The 18382-nt window shown below is 33.2% G+C and overlaps 3 protein-coding genes across 4 annotated transcripts; 2 read left to right on the top strand and 1 right to left on the bottom strand.

Moving 5' to 3' along the window:
- The first annotated feature begins 3072 nt into the window (after positions 1-3072).
- Positions 3073-4354, top strand: LOC137809879 (uncharacterized). The gene is made up of 3 exons (XM_068610940.1): positions 3073-3528; positions 3618-3843; positions 3927-4354. The coding sequence occupies exons 1-3, from the start codon at positions 3073-3075 to the stop codon at positions 4352-4354; spliced, it is 1110 nt and encodes a 369-aa protein (XP_068467041.1).
- A 2120-nt stretch (positions 4355-6474) lies between these two features.
- Positions 6475-7013, bottom strand: LOC137810446 (LYR motif-containing protein At3g19508). The gene is made up of 2 exons (XM_068611692.1): positions 6795-7013; positions 6475-6704 (listed from the first exon to the last, which is right to left on the bottom strand). Exons 1-2 carry the CDS (start codon positions 6978-6980, stop codon positions 6651-6653), a joined length of 240 nt encoding a protein of 79 aa, XP_068467793.1. The 5' UTR covers positions 6981-7013; the 3' UTR covers positions 6475-6650.
- Positions 7014-7105: 92 nt separating this feature from the next.
- LOC137810443 (alpha-L-fucosidase 2-like) lies at positions 7106-13480 on the top strand. Of its 2 annotated transcripts, XM_068611690.1 has the most exons (11): positions 7106-7133; positions 7240-7689; positions 7777-7925; positions 8073-8983; positions 9224-9356; positions 10403-10561; positions 10975-11199; positions 11278-11379; positions 11480-11615; positions 12279-12474; positions 13025-13480. In XM_068611690.1, exons 2-11 carry the CDS (start codon positions 7554-7556, stop codon positions 13353-13355), a joined length of 2478 nt encoding a protein of 825 aa, XP_068467791.1. In that variant the 5' UTR covers positions 7106-7133; positions 7240-7553; the 3' UTR covers positions 13356-13480. The 2 variants fall into 2 exon arrangements, with proteins under 2 accessions (XP_068467791.1, XP_068467792.1); XM_068611691.1 differs by lacking the exons at positions 12279-12474; positions 13025-13480 and adding an exon at positions 12027-12178 and having other exon boundaries at positions 7111-7689.
- The last annotated feature ends 4902 nt before the right edge of the window (positions 13481-18382 follow it).

Raw genomic sequence — 18382 nt, 5'->3', positions numbered from 1 at the left:
TTAATTCGATTTATAATATTGAATATGTTTGGAAAAAAAAACTACCCTATCATATTAAACACTAAAAGTTAAATATATACATCCTTCTTCTTTTGAACTAAGATAAAGAACTTTAATTGGTTTTATAAATACGAAATTAATGTGGCGATATTACATATCAGTTCTTACAAAAATAGTTTTCTTAATTAGTTTATATATAAAAATAATCAAAGAAAGTACACAAAACATATTTTTAGCATAAAATGGAAAAACTGATAGAAGTCTACCAAGAAATTAAAAAAAAACTTTAATATAAATATAAATATCAATTACATTCCTAGTTTTATAAGAATGCGTATGTTTGGAACATTATTCCTAGTTTTATAAGAATGCGTATGTCCATGGGTTAGCATATTTTATTTTGCCGTCTTATAAATTTTTATAAATAAAATATACGTTTATTATTATTTATTTTATATGATTTTATCCATTATATAAAAATAAGGTAATTAAATATATTATGTATATTACATCATAAAACTATATTGTAATAAAAAATTAATTATATAGAATCAAACGTTCTTAAATACCTACAACTTACATACATTGCATTTCCATACCAAATTAACACAAAGCAAAGAAACAATAATTCTGAATGACATTTAGGCCCCGTTTGGATCTAAGGGTGGTACTGTTGTCGACGACGGAAGTCACAACACCACCCCGTTTGGATCCATGCATTGTTGCGGGTGAGCGTGGAAGGAAGGAGAAAGGTGAGTGAATTTTGCTTCTGCTCAAAGATGAAGAGAAAGTTGCACTGTAGAGTGGGAGTCCAAGTCATCCACAGGAACTTACAATGTTGCCCTTTCTTTTGTGCTGGAATCAAGAAGAACAGTGGCCCTGCATGCATGCCACATGAAACCATGAGATTCCTGACTTGGCTCAGGAATCGTTTGACTGTGTGTGAAACTGTGAAAGGTGAGTGAATGCAGTGGGTGAGGTAGGTGGGTGTGGAATGAAGCTGGCTATATAACAGCATGAAGGTGGTTCCTCCATTCACAGAAAAGCAAAGAAAGCGAGCCATCAGAGAGAGTGTAGTGTAGTGTGGTTGGAGAGATTCGTAAGCCATCATAGTTTGTGTTAGGATAGCTTGTTCATCTCACGTCCTGGGTTCATCTCTGTGATTCATCTGGGTTCATCTGTGGGTTCGTCTGAGGTGAGAGGGTTTCTTCGAATGGTGCATAATCGATTATGGCTGAATTAGAACTGGTCAGATAATCGATTATGGTGAAGATAATCGATTATGGTGAAGATAATCGATTATGGTGAAGATAATCGATTAAGCAAAGTTAGTAATCGATTATCTGTACAAATTTCAAGCCATAATCGATTACCTGAAGTGTGGAAAAAGGGCCATAATCGATTATTCATTGCCATAATCGATTATGCTTGATTTTTGCCTACTAACATAATCGATTATCCATGGATAATCGATTATCATATGTATATAACTGAATGCATAATCGATTATGTTCTAAATTTTTTGAAATTCTATGTTTCTTATTTTTTTATGTGGTTTTCAGGCACTGGTGTTCTTCATCCTATCAGTCATCCTATTGTGCTGTTCTTGCTTATCTTCAGGTTTTTTAATTTTTTATGTAAAGTTATTTTTTTTATTTCTGTTTTATATTTATGTTTGGATGATTATGGTTTTGTAATATAATTTGTTTAGAATTTAGTTTAGTTAATTATGTTAAGGAGTTAGTAAATTAATGTTGGTTGTAATATAATTTTTTTAGAGTTTAGTTTAGTTAATTATGTCAAGGAGTTAGTAAATTAATTCCTTTATTTGATTTATTGTTTTAATTTTTGTAGATAGTTATAATTGTTGTAAGATTTAAAAAAAATATTTATTTGTATGAAATGAATGATTTCCAGAATGGAAACAAAAAATTTGTAAAGTTTAGGTTTTTTTATCATAGTAAACATAAATTATTAATGTTATAATTAAATAAAATAAAAAAATGTTGTAGTGATTAAAGAAAACTGAAAAAATTTAGTTAAATATTGTTTATTAGAGAATAGATTTATTTATTTAAAATGATTGGACAAAAATTATTAATATTATCATTAAAACTATTAAAAAAAATGTTTTAGTTATTTTTGTTATAAGATTTAATTGTTTATAAAAAAAAATTAATGTTTTTAAAATGAATATTTTTATAATTGGAAATAGAAATTTGTAATTCGTAGGTTTTTTAAAAAGTAATTGATATTTTAGAAGTTGTATTTTTAATTAATATTTTAATAATAAATGTAGAAAGTTATTATTTATTTAAAAATGAATTGTTTATAAAAAATATTTACAAAATTTAATTTAGACAGAATGAAATTCAAAATTTTAAAAATATTTTTATACGGTTTTCATTTTTTAGATTTAAAATAATTTATTAATGTTATAATTAAAACATTAAAAAAATGTTGTAGTAATTAAAAAAACAGTCAAAGTTTTGAGTAAAAATATGATTTTGACTTAATTTTTTTTAATTTGTATTTCACATTAATTATTGGTGTTAGAATTAAATGTTATAAAAAATGTTATAGTAATTTAAAAAGTCAGAAAAACTTTACATAAGAAATATGAATTTTTAATAATAATTTTAGATAGTTATTAGTGTTTCAAAATTAAATTGTTTATAAGAAATAATATTTTATTTGTAAATAATATTTTTACAGAATACAAATAAAATTTGTTGATGTTTAGTTAATATTTTTTGAGATTGTACATAAATTATTTGGTTTGTTTATATTTATTTGTTATTTGATTAAATTATGTTATCGAATGATATAGTACTTTTTATGAATTTTTTATTAAAATTAATTAAAAGTACGTTTTAGGGTAATTGTATTGGTGTACTTTTACACTAATACGGTAACCGCATTCGGTATGAATTCGGAAAAAAATTATGACGAGGTAGAGATGGTACACTTTGAGGGAACAGTTGCAATTTATGACGATCTTGTTGCGGCGAACATGAATTTAATTTCACAAATCGAAGAACAAATAAAAAAAAATAATGAGGTGCATCAGTCATGATTCTTTGTATGATTGCTTTTGGATTGAAATTGTTACGCACGGTGCCTACTACAAGCAACTGTATCAGTGAGTCTCAACCACAAAAAGAGCGTCGCAGACAAGAATTGATGGAGTACTTGGTTCACACTGAACAATCTCGTCACATTATTCGCATGGGCCTGAAAACTTTCATTAAATTATGTGAACGAATACGGGGAATTGGACTTGTTAAAGATGCATATCGATCAACCGTGGAAGAACAAGTAGCGAAATTTCTGCACATTATTGGGCATAATGTGAAGAATCGAAGTGTGTCATTCTTTTTCCATCGGTCTGGAGAAACAGTTTCCCGTTACTTTCATAATGTTTTGAGTGCAATTTTAAGGTTGGAGGGGGAATTCTTAATTCAACCAAATGGAACGGTTGTAAAACCACACATCCTTAACAACAGTCGATTTTTCCCCTACTTTAAGGTTTGTTGATAAAAACATTACTTGAAATTATGTGTAATGTCTTCTTTAGTTTGTGGTTAATTAAAGTTATGAATTTTTGTTTACATTAGGATTGTTTAGGGGCCATAGATGGGAGTCATGTACGTGCTAAGGTTGCACGTGCTGATGCGCCTCGTTTTCGAGGGAGAAAAGATTGGCCAACCCAAAACATATTTGCAGCCTGTGACTTTGACATGAAGTTCACATATGTCTTAGCCGGTTGGGAAGGAACGGCCTCCGATTCAAGGATATTGAAAGATGCTTTGGTACGAGGCGATCCTTTGGTTGTTCCAGAAGGTTAGTTATAGGGGATTGGGTATGCAGAAGAATTAAAAGGTTGTAGTAATATATACTAACCCAACTTTCCACAATCTTTGTAGGAAAATACTATCTTGGTGATGCATGTTTTATGTTAAAACGAAATATAATAACACCTTATCGCGGGGTCAGATACCATTTGAAAGAATATTTGCGAAAAGGGCCACAAAATGCAAAAGAGTTGTTTAATCATCGATATTCATCACTTAGGAACGTAATTGAGAGAACCTTTGGGGTGCTTAAAAAACGTTTTCCAATTATAGCCAGTGGGACTGAGCCACATTATGATGTGGATACTATGACAAAAAATGTTTTAACTTGTTGTATTTTGCATAACTTTCTACGCGGGATCGATAATGATGAGTCTCTGCTTGAAGAAGTAGATAATGAATTGTTAGAACAAGATGTCCAACCAAGCACCACCCATGCTCGTGAACATGATTACAGGATAGGGTGTGATATTAGGGACGCTATAGCAAACGAAATGTAGCAAGATTAAAACAATTAATTTCATGAAATAATATATTTTCTACCATTTTTCAATGTTTGTCATCCTAACTTTATTTAAGTTAATTAGATGGATCGCGGAAAAAATGTGGCTTCAAATTCATCAGGTTCTTATCGAGAGTTCACCAAGTGGATGGCGGAGATGAACCTAAGGTTTTATGTTACTTTTCATGCTACTTATTTACATAATCATATTGTTTTTAATGCAACTTTTTTACCATCTTATTACTTTGACAACATTGGTTAAGTGTCACTAATGTCTGCGTATCACAACACATCGTCATCTAGTTGTACTGGTTGTAGTGTGCAAAAACGTGGTACTTTTACCCATGCTACTGGGAGCACAAGTGCCTTCGTTGATCCTATTTGTGATTGTGGACAATTTGTTGTTTTGAGAATAGCGACAACACAAAAAAATGCTGGAAATTTTTTTTGGGTTGTCCCAACTACAAGGTAAAATTTATTCAATTAGGTTTGAAACAAAATGTTATTTTAAACTTATTCATTGTTCAATTTTATTGTTTTCTTCAAAACAGATTAGAAGTGACATGGTTCTAGGGTGTAATTTTTTCAAATGGTGCATTGAAGACGTTGCCGATGAAAAAGATGAAAAAGATGAAATTATTATCATACAACGGAATAAGATATGTCTTCTAGAAAACCATTTGAAGGTCTCCACAAGAAGGATTCAAATGTTATTACTGGAAATGTCTTTTCTTTTTCTAATTAACATTATTATGTTCTTCATGTAATGACTTTATATTATATATTTTGACACCTACTTAATATTCATGTTATATTCTAAATTTCTATTTTATTTTTAAAATAAATTCATTTTGCTATTCATAATAATGAAAATTATTATTAAAATTAATTTTATATATATTTGTATATATATAACATAACATAATTTATAACATCATTTATAATATTAAAATTATGTAAATAAATTAACTTAAATAAAAAATAATTCTTAATTAATAAAATGTTAAATAATATAATTATACTTTAATTTTAAATTATAATTAACTAAAATATGAAATAGGATTAATCATTATTTTATTTTTTTTATATTCAAGGGTAAAATTGTAATCTCACAAACTTTACTATTCAAAATAATTTATAATATTCTTACAACTATCATATCACTCACAATTTTTAATAAACTTTCCTCACACATCCACTCTAACATACCTCAATCCAAACAACCTCAACTTTCTTCACACTTCCTTCACACTTCCACTTCCACTCACCCTCAACTTTTCACTCCCCCACACCCTCTAATCCAAACACACCCTTAGTTATTTATTTAATGTGTAAATTTAATTATAAAAATAAATATTAATAAAATTTAATTTAGTTGATTAAATAAAGTGCGTAAATTATTCTAAATCTAACATGTGTTTAATTTTCTAATAAAAAAGAAATCGATTGCAAAGAATATTAATTATTGACAAAAAAAAATATTAATACTGTAAATGTGTTGATTGAGAAAATGGGTTCATCTTCAATGTAATATACACCATAATTTTAGAAAAGACAAAAAGTGCAGCAGTGAAATGGAAATAAGAAGAGAAAAAAAAAAACTATTGATAAAACATGAAATTTAAACTTGACTCAACTTTATCAACGATAACTATTAATGTGATATCTCTCATAAATGATAAAGGCGTTTGTAAAACTAATATAAAATATCATAAAAGAAAGAAGTCATTCATGAACTCAGAAAGAATAAAGTGAAAATGAGAATAGAGAAAAATCGTGAATGGTGAAGGAAATGAAAAATAAGACAAAGAAAAGTAATAAGACTTTCTTTTAGATAAAAGTTGAAGTAAGGTTATAGAAGGATAACAACTATATTTGGTTAGAGATACTTAAGTAGAAAATATAACCTTTTATGTGAGAAAGAAGCAATTATATTTTGAGGAAAGTTTTGAATAAGAAAAAATTGTGTACACCATTTTATCTTTATTACTATTAATTGTCAAAGATATGATTCCTGCTAGACAAAGTGGATTTGGATAGATGGAGAAGTTGATGATGGAAGTGGAAGATAAGTATTGCCATAGGAATGATGAAAAAAGGTTAAAATGAAGAAAAGTATTGAAAACAAACTAGTTTGAATTACCATCGTAAATCCTTAAACCCACCTTCAACTCAACTCTCCAACTTATTTTTTGTTGAATGTTACCCGAAAAAGTGTTATCAATAAATAAAACATGCACTGAGAATTAGATGGGGAATAACAACAAACAGTTGGGGGGCATTGCATGGAAGCATCAAGTGCAGCATATCCCTTTCAGCTTATCCGCAACAGATTTATCAATGGAATACTGGAATGGAATGAACAGAGAAAATTAGATTCAGAATGAATGAAAATAGTATATATATATTGTAGTGTTGTGTTGGGAAGATAAAGGAACCTTGTGAAGAACCCAGAGAGAGTGATCGTAGGTGCGTTGAAAGAGGTAAGAGACTTCAGAAGGATCGGTTTCACGGTAATTGACAAAGTTCTCGCGTGCATGCTTGGCGTAGTAAGCCCTGGTGTCCTTCGGCAACAGCCTCACCAATCTCAGAACCTCTGCGTACGCTCTCGCCGCTTTCTCCATTCTTCTCTTTCCAACTAACTCAACTAACTAATCTCTTATCTTATTAAATAAATACCTTTTCACTTTACTTTATTTTTAAATTAATTGTAAACGAATATTGTTTATGTCAATCCATAAACAATGACTTTCAAAGCGGATAATACTTCGGATACAGTGATTTCGATACTTTTTCCTCTTTCAATACATCTATATACCCATACATCTTTCAAGGATAAAATCTGTGACAGAACATCAACTTTCAAAGCGGATAATACTTCAGATATAATGATTCCGAATCTAATAATACTATGTCAAACTTTAGGTCAAATGAGAACGAAAATATTCCTTAAAACCACTACTTTAGACAACTGTAAGACTTATTTCGATACCACCCATGACAATATAGTCATCGTTCAGGAGAGTAGAGAGCAATGAGAATAAATAAAATTTATATGTAATCTCGAACTTGAGTTGAGAACATATATAATTTTCAAAAGAATACCTATATATAGGAAATTCCATTGCATAATGCATATATCTCTTTCTCTCTCCCACTGGTTACTTTATGAGTGAGTCTGGGTGGGAGTGACAGCCATGGAAGCTTCGGACTTGAAGATTAGGTTCGGAGAAGAAGGTGGGAAGCACTGGACTGATGCCCTTCCCATTGGCAATGGACGCCTCGGAGCCATGATCTGCGGCCACCTCCATTCCGAAACCATCCACCTCAACGGTACTCTTCATCTTCATCTTCATCTTCACCGGTTTCCTTTCAGACCACACAATCAGTGCATGTTTGTATGTTTTTTTTTGCTTTCAGAGGACACGCTCTGGACTGGTACACCCGCGGACTACACTAATTCCAAAGCTCCACAAGCCCTTTCTCGCGTTAGAAACCTCGTTAACCGTCAACAATATCCACAAGCCACTGCTGCTGCTTCTGCCTTAACAGGATCAAATCCATCCGAGGTATGTAATGTAACACTCTTGACAAAACCGTGACGGAGCAACGATTTCCAAAGCTGTCGTTTTATTGTGCCTAGCAATGTTATCTCTCGGAATTTGTAACACATTTCAATTTCGCCAATCATTCTGTTCATGAATTGTTATGCGCAGGCCTACCAACTTCTCGGCGATATAAAATTGGACTTCGATTATTCACATCTCACCGGCGGCCAACAAAGTTACCAGAGGGAGCTGGACTTGGATACTGCTACTGTCAAAGTCAACTATTCCGTTGGAGATGTTCAGTTCAAAAGGGAGCATTTTGCCTCCTACCCAGATCAAGTCATTGTCACCAACATTTCCGCCACTCAAAATGCCAGACTTTCATTCACACTTTCTCTACAGAGCAAAATGATTAATCAAACCTACTTAAACGGCACCAATCAGATTATAATGAAGGGATCGTGTCCTGGTAAAAGGGTCTCACCTCAACTCCAACACAGCCCACAAGATACTCCGCAGGGAATTCAATTCTCGGCAATTCTTGATCTGAAGATTGGTGGTAAAAATGGCGTTGTCACTGTTTTGGACGACAACAAGTTGAAGGTTGAGGCTTCAGATTGGGCTGTTTTACTTCTCGTTGCTTCGTCTTCCTTCAGTGACCCATTCACACCACCTTCAGATTCTAAAAAGGATCCTACTTCTGCGTGTTTCAGTACATTAAGCTCAATAAGCAATGTATCATATTCTGACCTCTATGCACACCATTTAAAAGACTATCAAGATCTTTTTCACCGAGTATCGCTGAAGCTTATGAGAAGCACCCAGCTGAATATTTCAGAAGACAGCTCTTTGGAATTGAAGAAGCTTGTGCCAACGGTTGCTAATCTGTCTCTAGTGGACAGTGTAACACAAGTTTCAACCTCTGACAGAGTGAAATCATTTCAGACTGATGAAGATCCATCATTGGTGGAGCTTCTATTTCAATATGGTCGATATTTGCTTATTTCTTCTTCGCGCCCTGGAACTCAGGTGGCAAACCTACAGGGAATTTGGAACAAAGATCTTGAGCCTACTTGGGAGTACGTTTACATTCTGTTTTATTTCAATGGATATGGTTTTAAACAAGAAGAATGATACTTTGAGTTGTATAGAATTATACTTTAAACAAGGCTTGCTATCTGTTATTACAGGATTAATCAGGTTTCTATTTTCATTTTCTTTGTATCTACCACAACATTTGGTTCCCGATTCACTTGCAAGGAAGCCTTGCATTAATTTTTTTAATCTGAGACTAATAATGATTACTTTGTTTTTCCTAGTGGAGCCCCCCACTTGAACATCAATCTTGAAATGAACTATTGGCCTGCTCTTCCTTGCAATCTTAGCGAGTGTCAAGAACCCTTGTTTGATTATCTTTCCTCTCTGTCTGTGAATGGCAGTAAAACTGCATATGTAAGTATTTATACTCTTTGCTTGTTTTTGTTGAAGGCCATCTTAATTATGCATGATGTTATCTTGTATATAGCCTAATTTTAAAATTCAACAGCTTGTATCTACAATCTGGCTATTTTTATTAAACATGTGTAGAAATGTAGATCACGACCTAAAATTGGACCCATAGTAGTGCTCTCAGCCTAAGCTGATTGAAATACCTTACCACTTAGATCGGCAAGACTGAACAACATAGAAGCATTTCTAAGTCTATTTAAGCCATTATAAGCTTTAGTATCAAACATGAACCAAATTCATTTCCAAAGATATGAGTCTCAATTTTATTTGTTTCATAATTTAGTGTTATCAAACCAAAATAAAACTATTTACATATTTTAAATTTTACAAATATAATCAAATTATTCAACAAAGGTAAACGGGTAATCATTTTGACTAATAATGATCTTGGACTGAAAATACTGAAAAAAAAATGAATTGAATTTAAGATATTATTCCCAACAATTGGATTTTTGGAGAGATATAATCAAAGGATCTATACATGCTCAAAGACGCAAAGCAATTACTTGGAAATTTTAAGGCTTTAGGTAGAAGTATGTTTTAAGATAAAATACTTAAATTTATACTACGAGCTAAAATGCACCTTCATTGAATGTGAAAAAAAATATCAAGAACTAATTTTCTCAAGTTTTTGAGTTGTGGGCATAGTTCAAGAACCCTTGTTTACATCATATTTATAGCTGTAACCAGGGACATAGGATTGTGCCTCAGAACTGTATGCCGAGTCACTTAACTGATTAACATTCTGAACTAATAGAAAGAAACTAACTATAACTTGGTGTATTGGTTGGAGTAGTTAAATTAATTGTAGTTGCTGCATCTTTTTTCATGCAAAAGGGCCAACAATTGGAAGCAATGCAAGATTGCCTTGAGCCACCTTGATGCCTGTTGTGTTTGCTTCCTTATTTTTGTAGTTCTCATGAATTATTTCCCTTGAGTTTGACATACTTATGTTCTCTAGCTTCTCATTCAATTATTGAACTCTGAAGGTGAATTACCAAGCAAGTGGGTGGGTGGCACATAGTAAATCAGATATATGGGCTAGAACATCAGCAGGTCATGGTGATGTTCTGTGGGCCTTATGGCCAATGGGTGGAGCATGGCTTTGTACCCATCTATGGGAGCACTATGCTTACACGATGGATAAGGTAACTGGTTTCTGAATTCTGAATCATTCAATGAGGTAAATCAGTGCAAAACACAATAAATTAAAAATAGAAAACATACAAAGCTAAGTTTTTAGAAACTCAGTAGCCTCTGGAAGAGTCCTTCTAAATTTTAATCCATTTTAGAATGTTGTGCTTGTTTGGGTAGTTAGTGCAGAATCTGCAGATAAACTTTTTAAAATGCTTATAAAAAATTTTATGATTGAGATATATTTGGATGATACTAAATAAAGTTGTTTTTTTAATGTGAAAATATACAAAATTTAATTTGAAATAATGTTTAAATACTGTGAGGAAAAATTACAAAATCATGTGCAGTGTGATGGAATGATTTTTGGCCAAACAAACATAAAGCTAGAACTAACAAAGGCAAATTTTGTTTTTTTTTTCTACAGGATTTCCTTGAATATAAAGCATATCCCATTATGGAAGGATGTGTCTCATTTCTGTTGAGCTGGCTGATAGAAGGCAATGAAGGATATCTAGAAACTAATCCATCAACTTCCCCTGAACATAATTTTATTGCTCCCAACGGTGAGCCTGCATGTGTAAGCCAGTCATCCACAATGGATGTGGCAATCATACATGAAGTCTTCTCCAAATTTCTTTCTGCTGCTGAGGTAAAATTGTGTAACTTTTAACTAACATACTATAAGATGTTCTGTTTACTCAAAAACTTGTGTGTACTTTCAAAACAGGTTATAGGGAGAACAAAGGATAATATTGTCAGAAAAGTTAGTGAAGCTCAACCACGGTTACGTCCACTCTATATTGCCCAAGATGGTTCCATTATGGAATGGGTATTTTCTTGAATATAGAAAATGCATGCTACTATATTGAATGATTAACTTTGATATGATAAATTGCTGGATAAATAGTGATTTTTTTTGTGGAGGACAGGTGAAAGATTTCAAGGATCCAGAGGTACATCACCGGCACCTCTCACATCTATTCGGTCTATTTCCGGGTCATACAATCACTCTTGAGCAAACTCCAGCCCTGTTTGAAGCTGCTGAGAAAAGCCTTTATAAACGAGGTTTGCATAAGCTGAATAATTATAGTACTTGTTTTTTTATCTTGCTAGAGTTCTAGGTAGAGTTTTCTTTATTGATTTCTAATAAACTGCATGCCTCACACCTCACAGTAATCAATTTTTGTGTACCCCTTTGACAATTAGAAATCTTAATCTTATCCATTGTGAAGGCCCTGTTTCTAAGTAACATAGTGTCTATTGGGGTAAATTTTTCTGCAAGTACTTCTAAAAGAGAAAAAACAGAAAGAAAAGATGAAATAAGTATCTTTATAGGCTAAAAGTAGTTTATGTATGAGTTAAAAATCTTTTAAAAAAGCCAACATGAAAGAGTTTCTACAAATTAGTTTATGCATAAAGTAATATTAATGTATTGAAAGAATCATCTAATTTTTTCTTCTTATTTTTCTTTTTTAGAAGTATTCATGCAGAAGTTTATCCAAACACATTCATAGTCTATAAAACTTCAATCAGCTGGAGTCTAATTTTTTTTGGGAGGGGTATCATGTAGAAGTATGCGAATGAAGGAAACACATTTCCTTTATTTTAAAATATAAGAGTTGTGCTAGATACTGAAACTATTACAGCTACTTGCTGGTTTTCTTAAACAATGTTTATCTGCCCTTAATAAAAACATTTATCTTAATAATCCTTTCAATTTGGAAACAGGAGAGGAAGGTCCTGGGTGGTCAACCACATGGAAAACTGCTTGCTGGGCACGTCTGCAGAACAGTTCGAATGCATATAAGATGATCAAGCGCTTGATAAACTTGGTGGATCCGGATCATGAGATACCATTTCAAGGTGGACTTTACAGCAACCTGTTTGCAGCACACCCACCATTTCAGATCGATGCCAACTTCGGGTAACTTGCTTAGGTGTTTTCTAGTGTTACTTCCCAACTTAAATATCTTGCTCACCTGTTTTTCATGTGATGTCATATGATTGTTGTTACTTAAGGTGTCAGTCTAACCGAGATTTCAAGTTGCATAATAATGTCTAACATGAAAATTTTTATTAAAAAAGAAATATATCTTGCCCACCTAAGTGATATGTTTGTGTCTTTATTTTCCCTCAAGTCTTTGACGTTATCAATAACTGGCAAAGACAACTACTTGCAAATGTAACAAGTTACTTTAGCTACTAAGCTTTTGTTTTACTTGGACTATAACTAATTACGCACCTAAACAACATACATGGAGTTGAATAGCTAATTTCAAATATACACTGTTGTCTTTTCTTTACATAGTTGTAAATGTGATTTTATGAACCATTAGATTTCTGTTTTTGACCTCACAATTTTTATGTTATCCTCTCTCAGACTTCTTGAACTTGATTTTCCCTAGGCCTTAGCTCAATGGGCAGTGTCTGTGTGTGATATATTGAGAGTCAACTCAGGATTATTTCGTTGGCAGTTTTGCAGCTGCAGTTGCAGAAATGTTTGTGCAGAGTACATTGAGCGATCTTTTCTTACTTCCTGCTCTTCCCTGGGAGAAATGGCCAAATGGGTCCTTGAAAGGCTTGAAGGCTCGTGGAGGAACAACAGTTAACATATGCTGGAGAGAAGGGGATCTTCAGGAGTTTGGTATATGGTCCGAGGAACAAACAAGAACAACTCTGACAAAAAGAATACACTATAAAGGAACCATGGTCACCACAGACTTAATCACTGGCATTTTCTACAAGTTCAACGGACAGTTGAAGTGTTTGAACTCATGCTCTCTTTCAGAAATGGCGTGTTCTTGAATTGCAGGGTTTGATAGTGTTGTTCATTATGTTTCTTTTAGTGCTCTTTATATTCTCTTTCATTTATTTCTTGGAATTTAAACAACTTTTATATTTAAAACTTTAAATATTAAGTTGATTAGTAATATGAATATTAGAATAGTCAAAAGTTAGTAAACTATGTATTATACTAAAGATAAAAATATAAAAATGTAATTTAAAAAAACATAAATATTTAATTATTTGCTATCATTAATATAGGCATTGAGTAAATAAATATTTATTGGTAGAGTCATAATATCTTCACAACTAAAAATAATAATATTTTAATAATATTTATTTTACTTTTGAATTTATTAGTTTAATATATTATTATATTATTAAAATGACTTTTTGGAGAAGTGTGAAAGTATTATGTTTGTTTGTTGGTTTTGTAGGAATTTTTTTATGGGTCGGTTGACACCGCTAAGCCTAATACATTATTATTTTCATTATATTTATTTATTTTTTAATTTAAAATATTATTATAATTGGTTGTTAAGTATATATTATTTACTTTTTCCGTGTCAAGTAATTTTTCCTTTTTTTTTATTTAAAGCATTTTTGGATGAATAAAAATAACGTCATGCATGAATTAACATCAATGAAAGATGTCAATATAACAATTAATACATTAATTTTCTTATTCATTATCAACTAAATAGTTTAATTATTTTTTTTGTTTATATGTCTTTTTTATTTTTTTCAATTGAAAAAAGATGTTACTAATAATATATTTTGTTAGTTTTTAATATTATTTTGCAATAATTAAGAAATACAATAAATTCTTAATTTTGTATTCTTAATAATTATACACCATATCTATTTTTTGTGACAATATATAATCTTCGATAAACAATGATGAAAAAAATGAAAGATTTATCAAGAAAACATGATGGCATTTCATGAAGGTCTTCTTGAATCATGTAAGAAAAAGTGGTGCGGAAGCTAAGAAGGTGTGTGAGCAAGATCCTCCTAAGAGTGGTGTTGATCTTGAAGGTGCATGATATGTATGAAGCTAGGGAGGTTCGGCCAACCCAAGGAGAGGTGAAGGAGATGAAGTTTAGAGCCTAGAATTCTAGGGAGAAGCAAAGCTTGGCACAAAATGACAGCATAACTTTACTCACAATAAACTTGGAAAATACAAGAGATAGCCTTCCTATTTATAGGCTATAGAACCGTAAAAGCTAAGCTAAGTGTAAATGAAATGAGAGCCAAATGAAATGCAAGAATGACAAGGCACATGGCACATGCTCATGACCGGCCAAACAAAATACATTCTAGAATATTCACTCATTTATGCTTTCTACACTACTCTAATTACTAAGCACCCCTAATGGGCCTCCATGTAACAATTACAAGGTTTCCCAAAACCGTAGCTTGATCCATGTGTGGTGAGCTAGACGGTCTAGGATTCCTTCTAGATGCTCCTTATGTAGCCACTCCTCATCATGGCCTAGACGCTCCTCATCATAGGCTAGACGCTCCATTTGAGACTAGACGCTCCTCATCATGGGCTAGACGGTCTAGTCTTGGAAGCTTTGGCTTTCATAGTGTGGTGAGCTTGGGCCCTCCTCCATCATCCCCTCCCTCTTGAAAAGGATTTGTCCTCAAATCCAAGGCTTTTGCTAAGGGGATGGTTGTGGCTGGATGGTGTCCATCATCTCCTCCTTCTTGAGAAGATCTATCCTCAGATGTGCATTCTTGATCTCGGATAGCAGCCTCTTGCTTCGTCAAGATGTGTCCTCCCGGATCAAATATCAATCTATGTGAATCTTGAAACAAAGCAAAGGAGTTAGGGTGAGCCTTTGGAGAACAATTAATTGTGTGAAGTTGCCATTTTTGTTTTTCTCTTGTTTTGGCCAACTTCTCACAATACCTCCCTTTTGAGGGTTGTAGGTGCCCTCTAATCCTCTTATATTTTCTAAAATTTCCAAAAGTAGTTACTTTTCCCTTAGGCATAATCCCTTGAAGAAATGGTAACAACTTTAAAAAGGCAAGAGGACATTGGGCACATACAACTTCAAATGGAGAAATATGAGTAATCTTGTGAACTACTCCATTGTATGCATGCTTATAAGGAAAAGGATTCTTATCCCAAGATTTGTGAGTATCTTTCATGATTTCGTGAAGCATAGAAGGAAGAGCTATGTTTGCAAATTTTGAAGCTCTATCATTTGAGAATAAATCATGGAAGCTTGTCACGTTTCTTAGGATGAGTTTATCCACATCCATGAAGAATGAAACAAGACCTTTTGTCGTCCTAGGAAGCTCTAATTTGAAATGTGTGTCTTCCCAAGGATCTTTTACAAAAGGTGAAGGAGTATAGAGTTCTTGGGACTTTGCTTTAGGTGTAGTTTGAAAACAAGAGTTATACCTAAAGTAATGTCTCTGAACTTCTTTTCTCATGGGTGACAAAAGTTTTCCTCTTAAAAGCTCTGGAGTTTCATCAACTCTCATTTGTCCCATGAGTTCTCCTTCTTGTAGACTTGTTCTCTTATGTGCAAAGAGAGTCTCGTTGGTACAACCATTGTTTATGAAAATTTGTACATCTTGCAATGGTTGTCTCAATAAGACATGACAAGTTGTTCTAGGCACTACTTCATACAAAAATTGGTAGGTGCTTATAGATAACTTGTCATTCTTTTGGGGTATCTTAACACATTTGAGAAATAGTCTTGATCTATGCAAGCTTCTTTTAAAGACTCTTCTTTTGTGCTCATGCTTGCAAGTTTTCCTTTACAAAAGGAAAGGCTAGGTAGTTCAACAAGAAGCATGTTTGTAAAGGTATTTTCAATGTGTTTGACTTGTTGAATGACCTTGTGGGAAGGAACACTAGTCTCCCACGCCTTTTGTTTCCCAAAATTTTTCTCTTTTTCTATTTTTTCTTCATCCCTTTTGCGTTTCATTTGTATTTGGTCTTTTACCACTTGGGAATGTGGTAAAGGGCTAAGTACAAACTTTTTGTGCTTGTGGATGAAAGAAATCTCGTTAGTTAGACCATTATGCGAGGTTTTCTTATCAAATTGCCATGGTCTACCTAATAAGATGTGACAAGCTTCCATAGGTACTACATCACATAAAACATTGTCTTTGTAGTTACCTATAGAAAACTCGATTTCCACTTGTTTGTCTACACGTAGTTCTCCATCCTCATTGATCCATTGTAAATTGTACGGTTTTGGATGAGGAACTACTTGTAGTTTTAGTTTTTCAATCAATCTAGTGCTACAACAATTGCAGCATGATCCACCATCCACAATAAGAGAGCATATATTTTCGAAAACATTGCATCTAGTATGAAAAATGTTCTCTCGTTGTGTCTCAGTGGATGCACTAGGTTGATTGTGGAGGATTCTTTGAATCATCAATAAGTCCCCCTCCAAAGGATTTATTCTCTCTCCTTCCCCCTTTTCTTATGTACTAGGTTCATCCTCACCACTTGTGTACTCATCTTTTCCCTTTAAAAACAAAACCCTTTGGTTTGGACATTGCGCTTGCACATGCCCTCTTCCAAAACATTTAAAACACTTGGTGTCCCTAGCACGGATGTATGGGGTGGAGGCATCTTTCACTAAGGGGTTGGTAGTTTCTTTGGATTCGTCTCTAGGTGTACTACCCTCCCTTTTAAAGTCTTTCTTGGGATAAGAGTTGGAGTAAGAACCCACCCTTTGACTTGAAGTTTTACGCAAATTTTGTTGTTCAACTTTAATGCAAAGTTGAACCAAATCATTCAAGTCTTGATAGGGTAATAGTTCTACTCTATCTCTTATCTCAAGGTTGAGCCCACTTAGAAACCTAGATATGATGGTGGTTTCTTCCTCTCTAATGGATGCTCTCATCATGTAGAGCTCCATTTTCTGCCTATACTCTTCCACACTTAAGTTCTTTTGTTGGAGTCTTTGGAGCTTGTCCATCAACTCCCTATGGTAGTAGGAAGGTATGTGGCGACGTCTTAGGGCTCCCCTAAGGTCATTCCAATATTCTATGGGAGGCTCCCTATGAAGACGTCGGTCTCTCTCTAGAGAGGTCCACCAATACATGGCATTGCTTTGGAAACTAAGGGTTGCTAAGGGTACCTTCCTCTCTTCACTCACCCTATGGCAAGCAAAGAGTTGCTCTACTTTCATCTCCCAATCTAGGTAGGCTTCTACATCTTCCTTACCATAGAAAGGGGGTAGGTCTACCCTTACTTCCCTTGGGCTCTCTTGCTCCCTTTCTCTAGTTCTTCTAGGGGGTGGTTGGTAATAGTCATTAATTCTAAGGCTTCCCTCCCCTAGAGTCTCATTACTTTTAGAATGGGATGCATGAGTTTTTTTTTTATTTTTGTGAGTTTTGTGATTTCTCTTCTTGAGCTTTAGCCAACTCATTGATTTTGTTCTCATTCTCCAATTGTCTAAAAGAAATCAATTGCACCGCTTGTGAAACTTCTTTCAAAAGAGTTTTCAAAGATTTTACTTCACTTTCAATAGACTTTGGAGAGTGAGAAGAAGAAGACATGGCTAAAACTTTGTGTATATAGGTGTTTGACCTTGAGAAAGTTTAGAAAAGTTAAAGAAGGTAGTTTTCCAGGTAAGGGAGGTGAGTCACAAAGGACTACTTAAGTACCAAGCCTTTTCCTTGCCAAAAACTATCCCCCAATGCCTTTACACAAAACTTTCTCTTAGTAAAGCACTTAGAACACAAGTAAGTTGAGAAAACAAATGCAATAAGAAAACAAATGTATGCTACTAATTTAACAAAGCTAGTCGGTTTAACACAAAAATAAGCATGCAAAGCGTCACTACTAAGCAAAAAGAAAGACAATTACCAACAATTAACAATTGCTAATTAAGAATTCTATACTAGTCGGCCCTAGGTGAGGCTTCTTGGACACTTTGAGCCCTTGAAGACACACTCACCGTCTAAAACGTAATTAAGAGGTAATTAACACAAATTAAGTTGTAAGGAAATTAAGAAAACTCCCTTTGTTGATCCTCTTTTTGCTAAGTGCACTTTCTTGTTGTCTT

This window comes from Phaseolus vulgaris, chromosome 2 (assembly GCF_000499845.2).
Source record: "Phaseolus vulgaris cultivar G19833 chromosome 2, P. vulgaris v2.0, whole genome shotgun sequence".
NCBI classification, from domain to species: domain Eukaryota; kingdom Viridiplantae; phylum Streptophyta; class Magnoliopsida; order Fabales; family Fabaceae; genus Phaseolus; species Phaseolus vulgaris.
The sequence above is the reverse complement of the archived record's forward strand: the minus strand, read 5'-3'. Positions and strand labels throughout refer to the sequence as shown.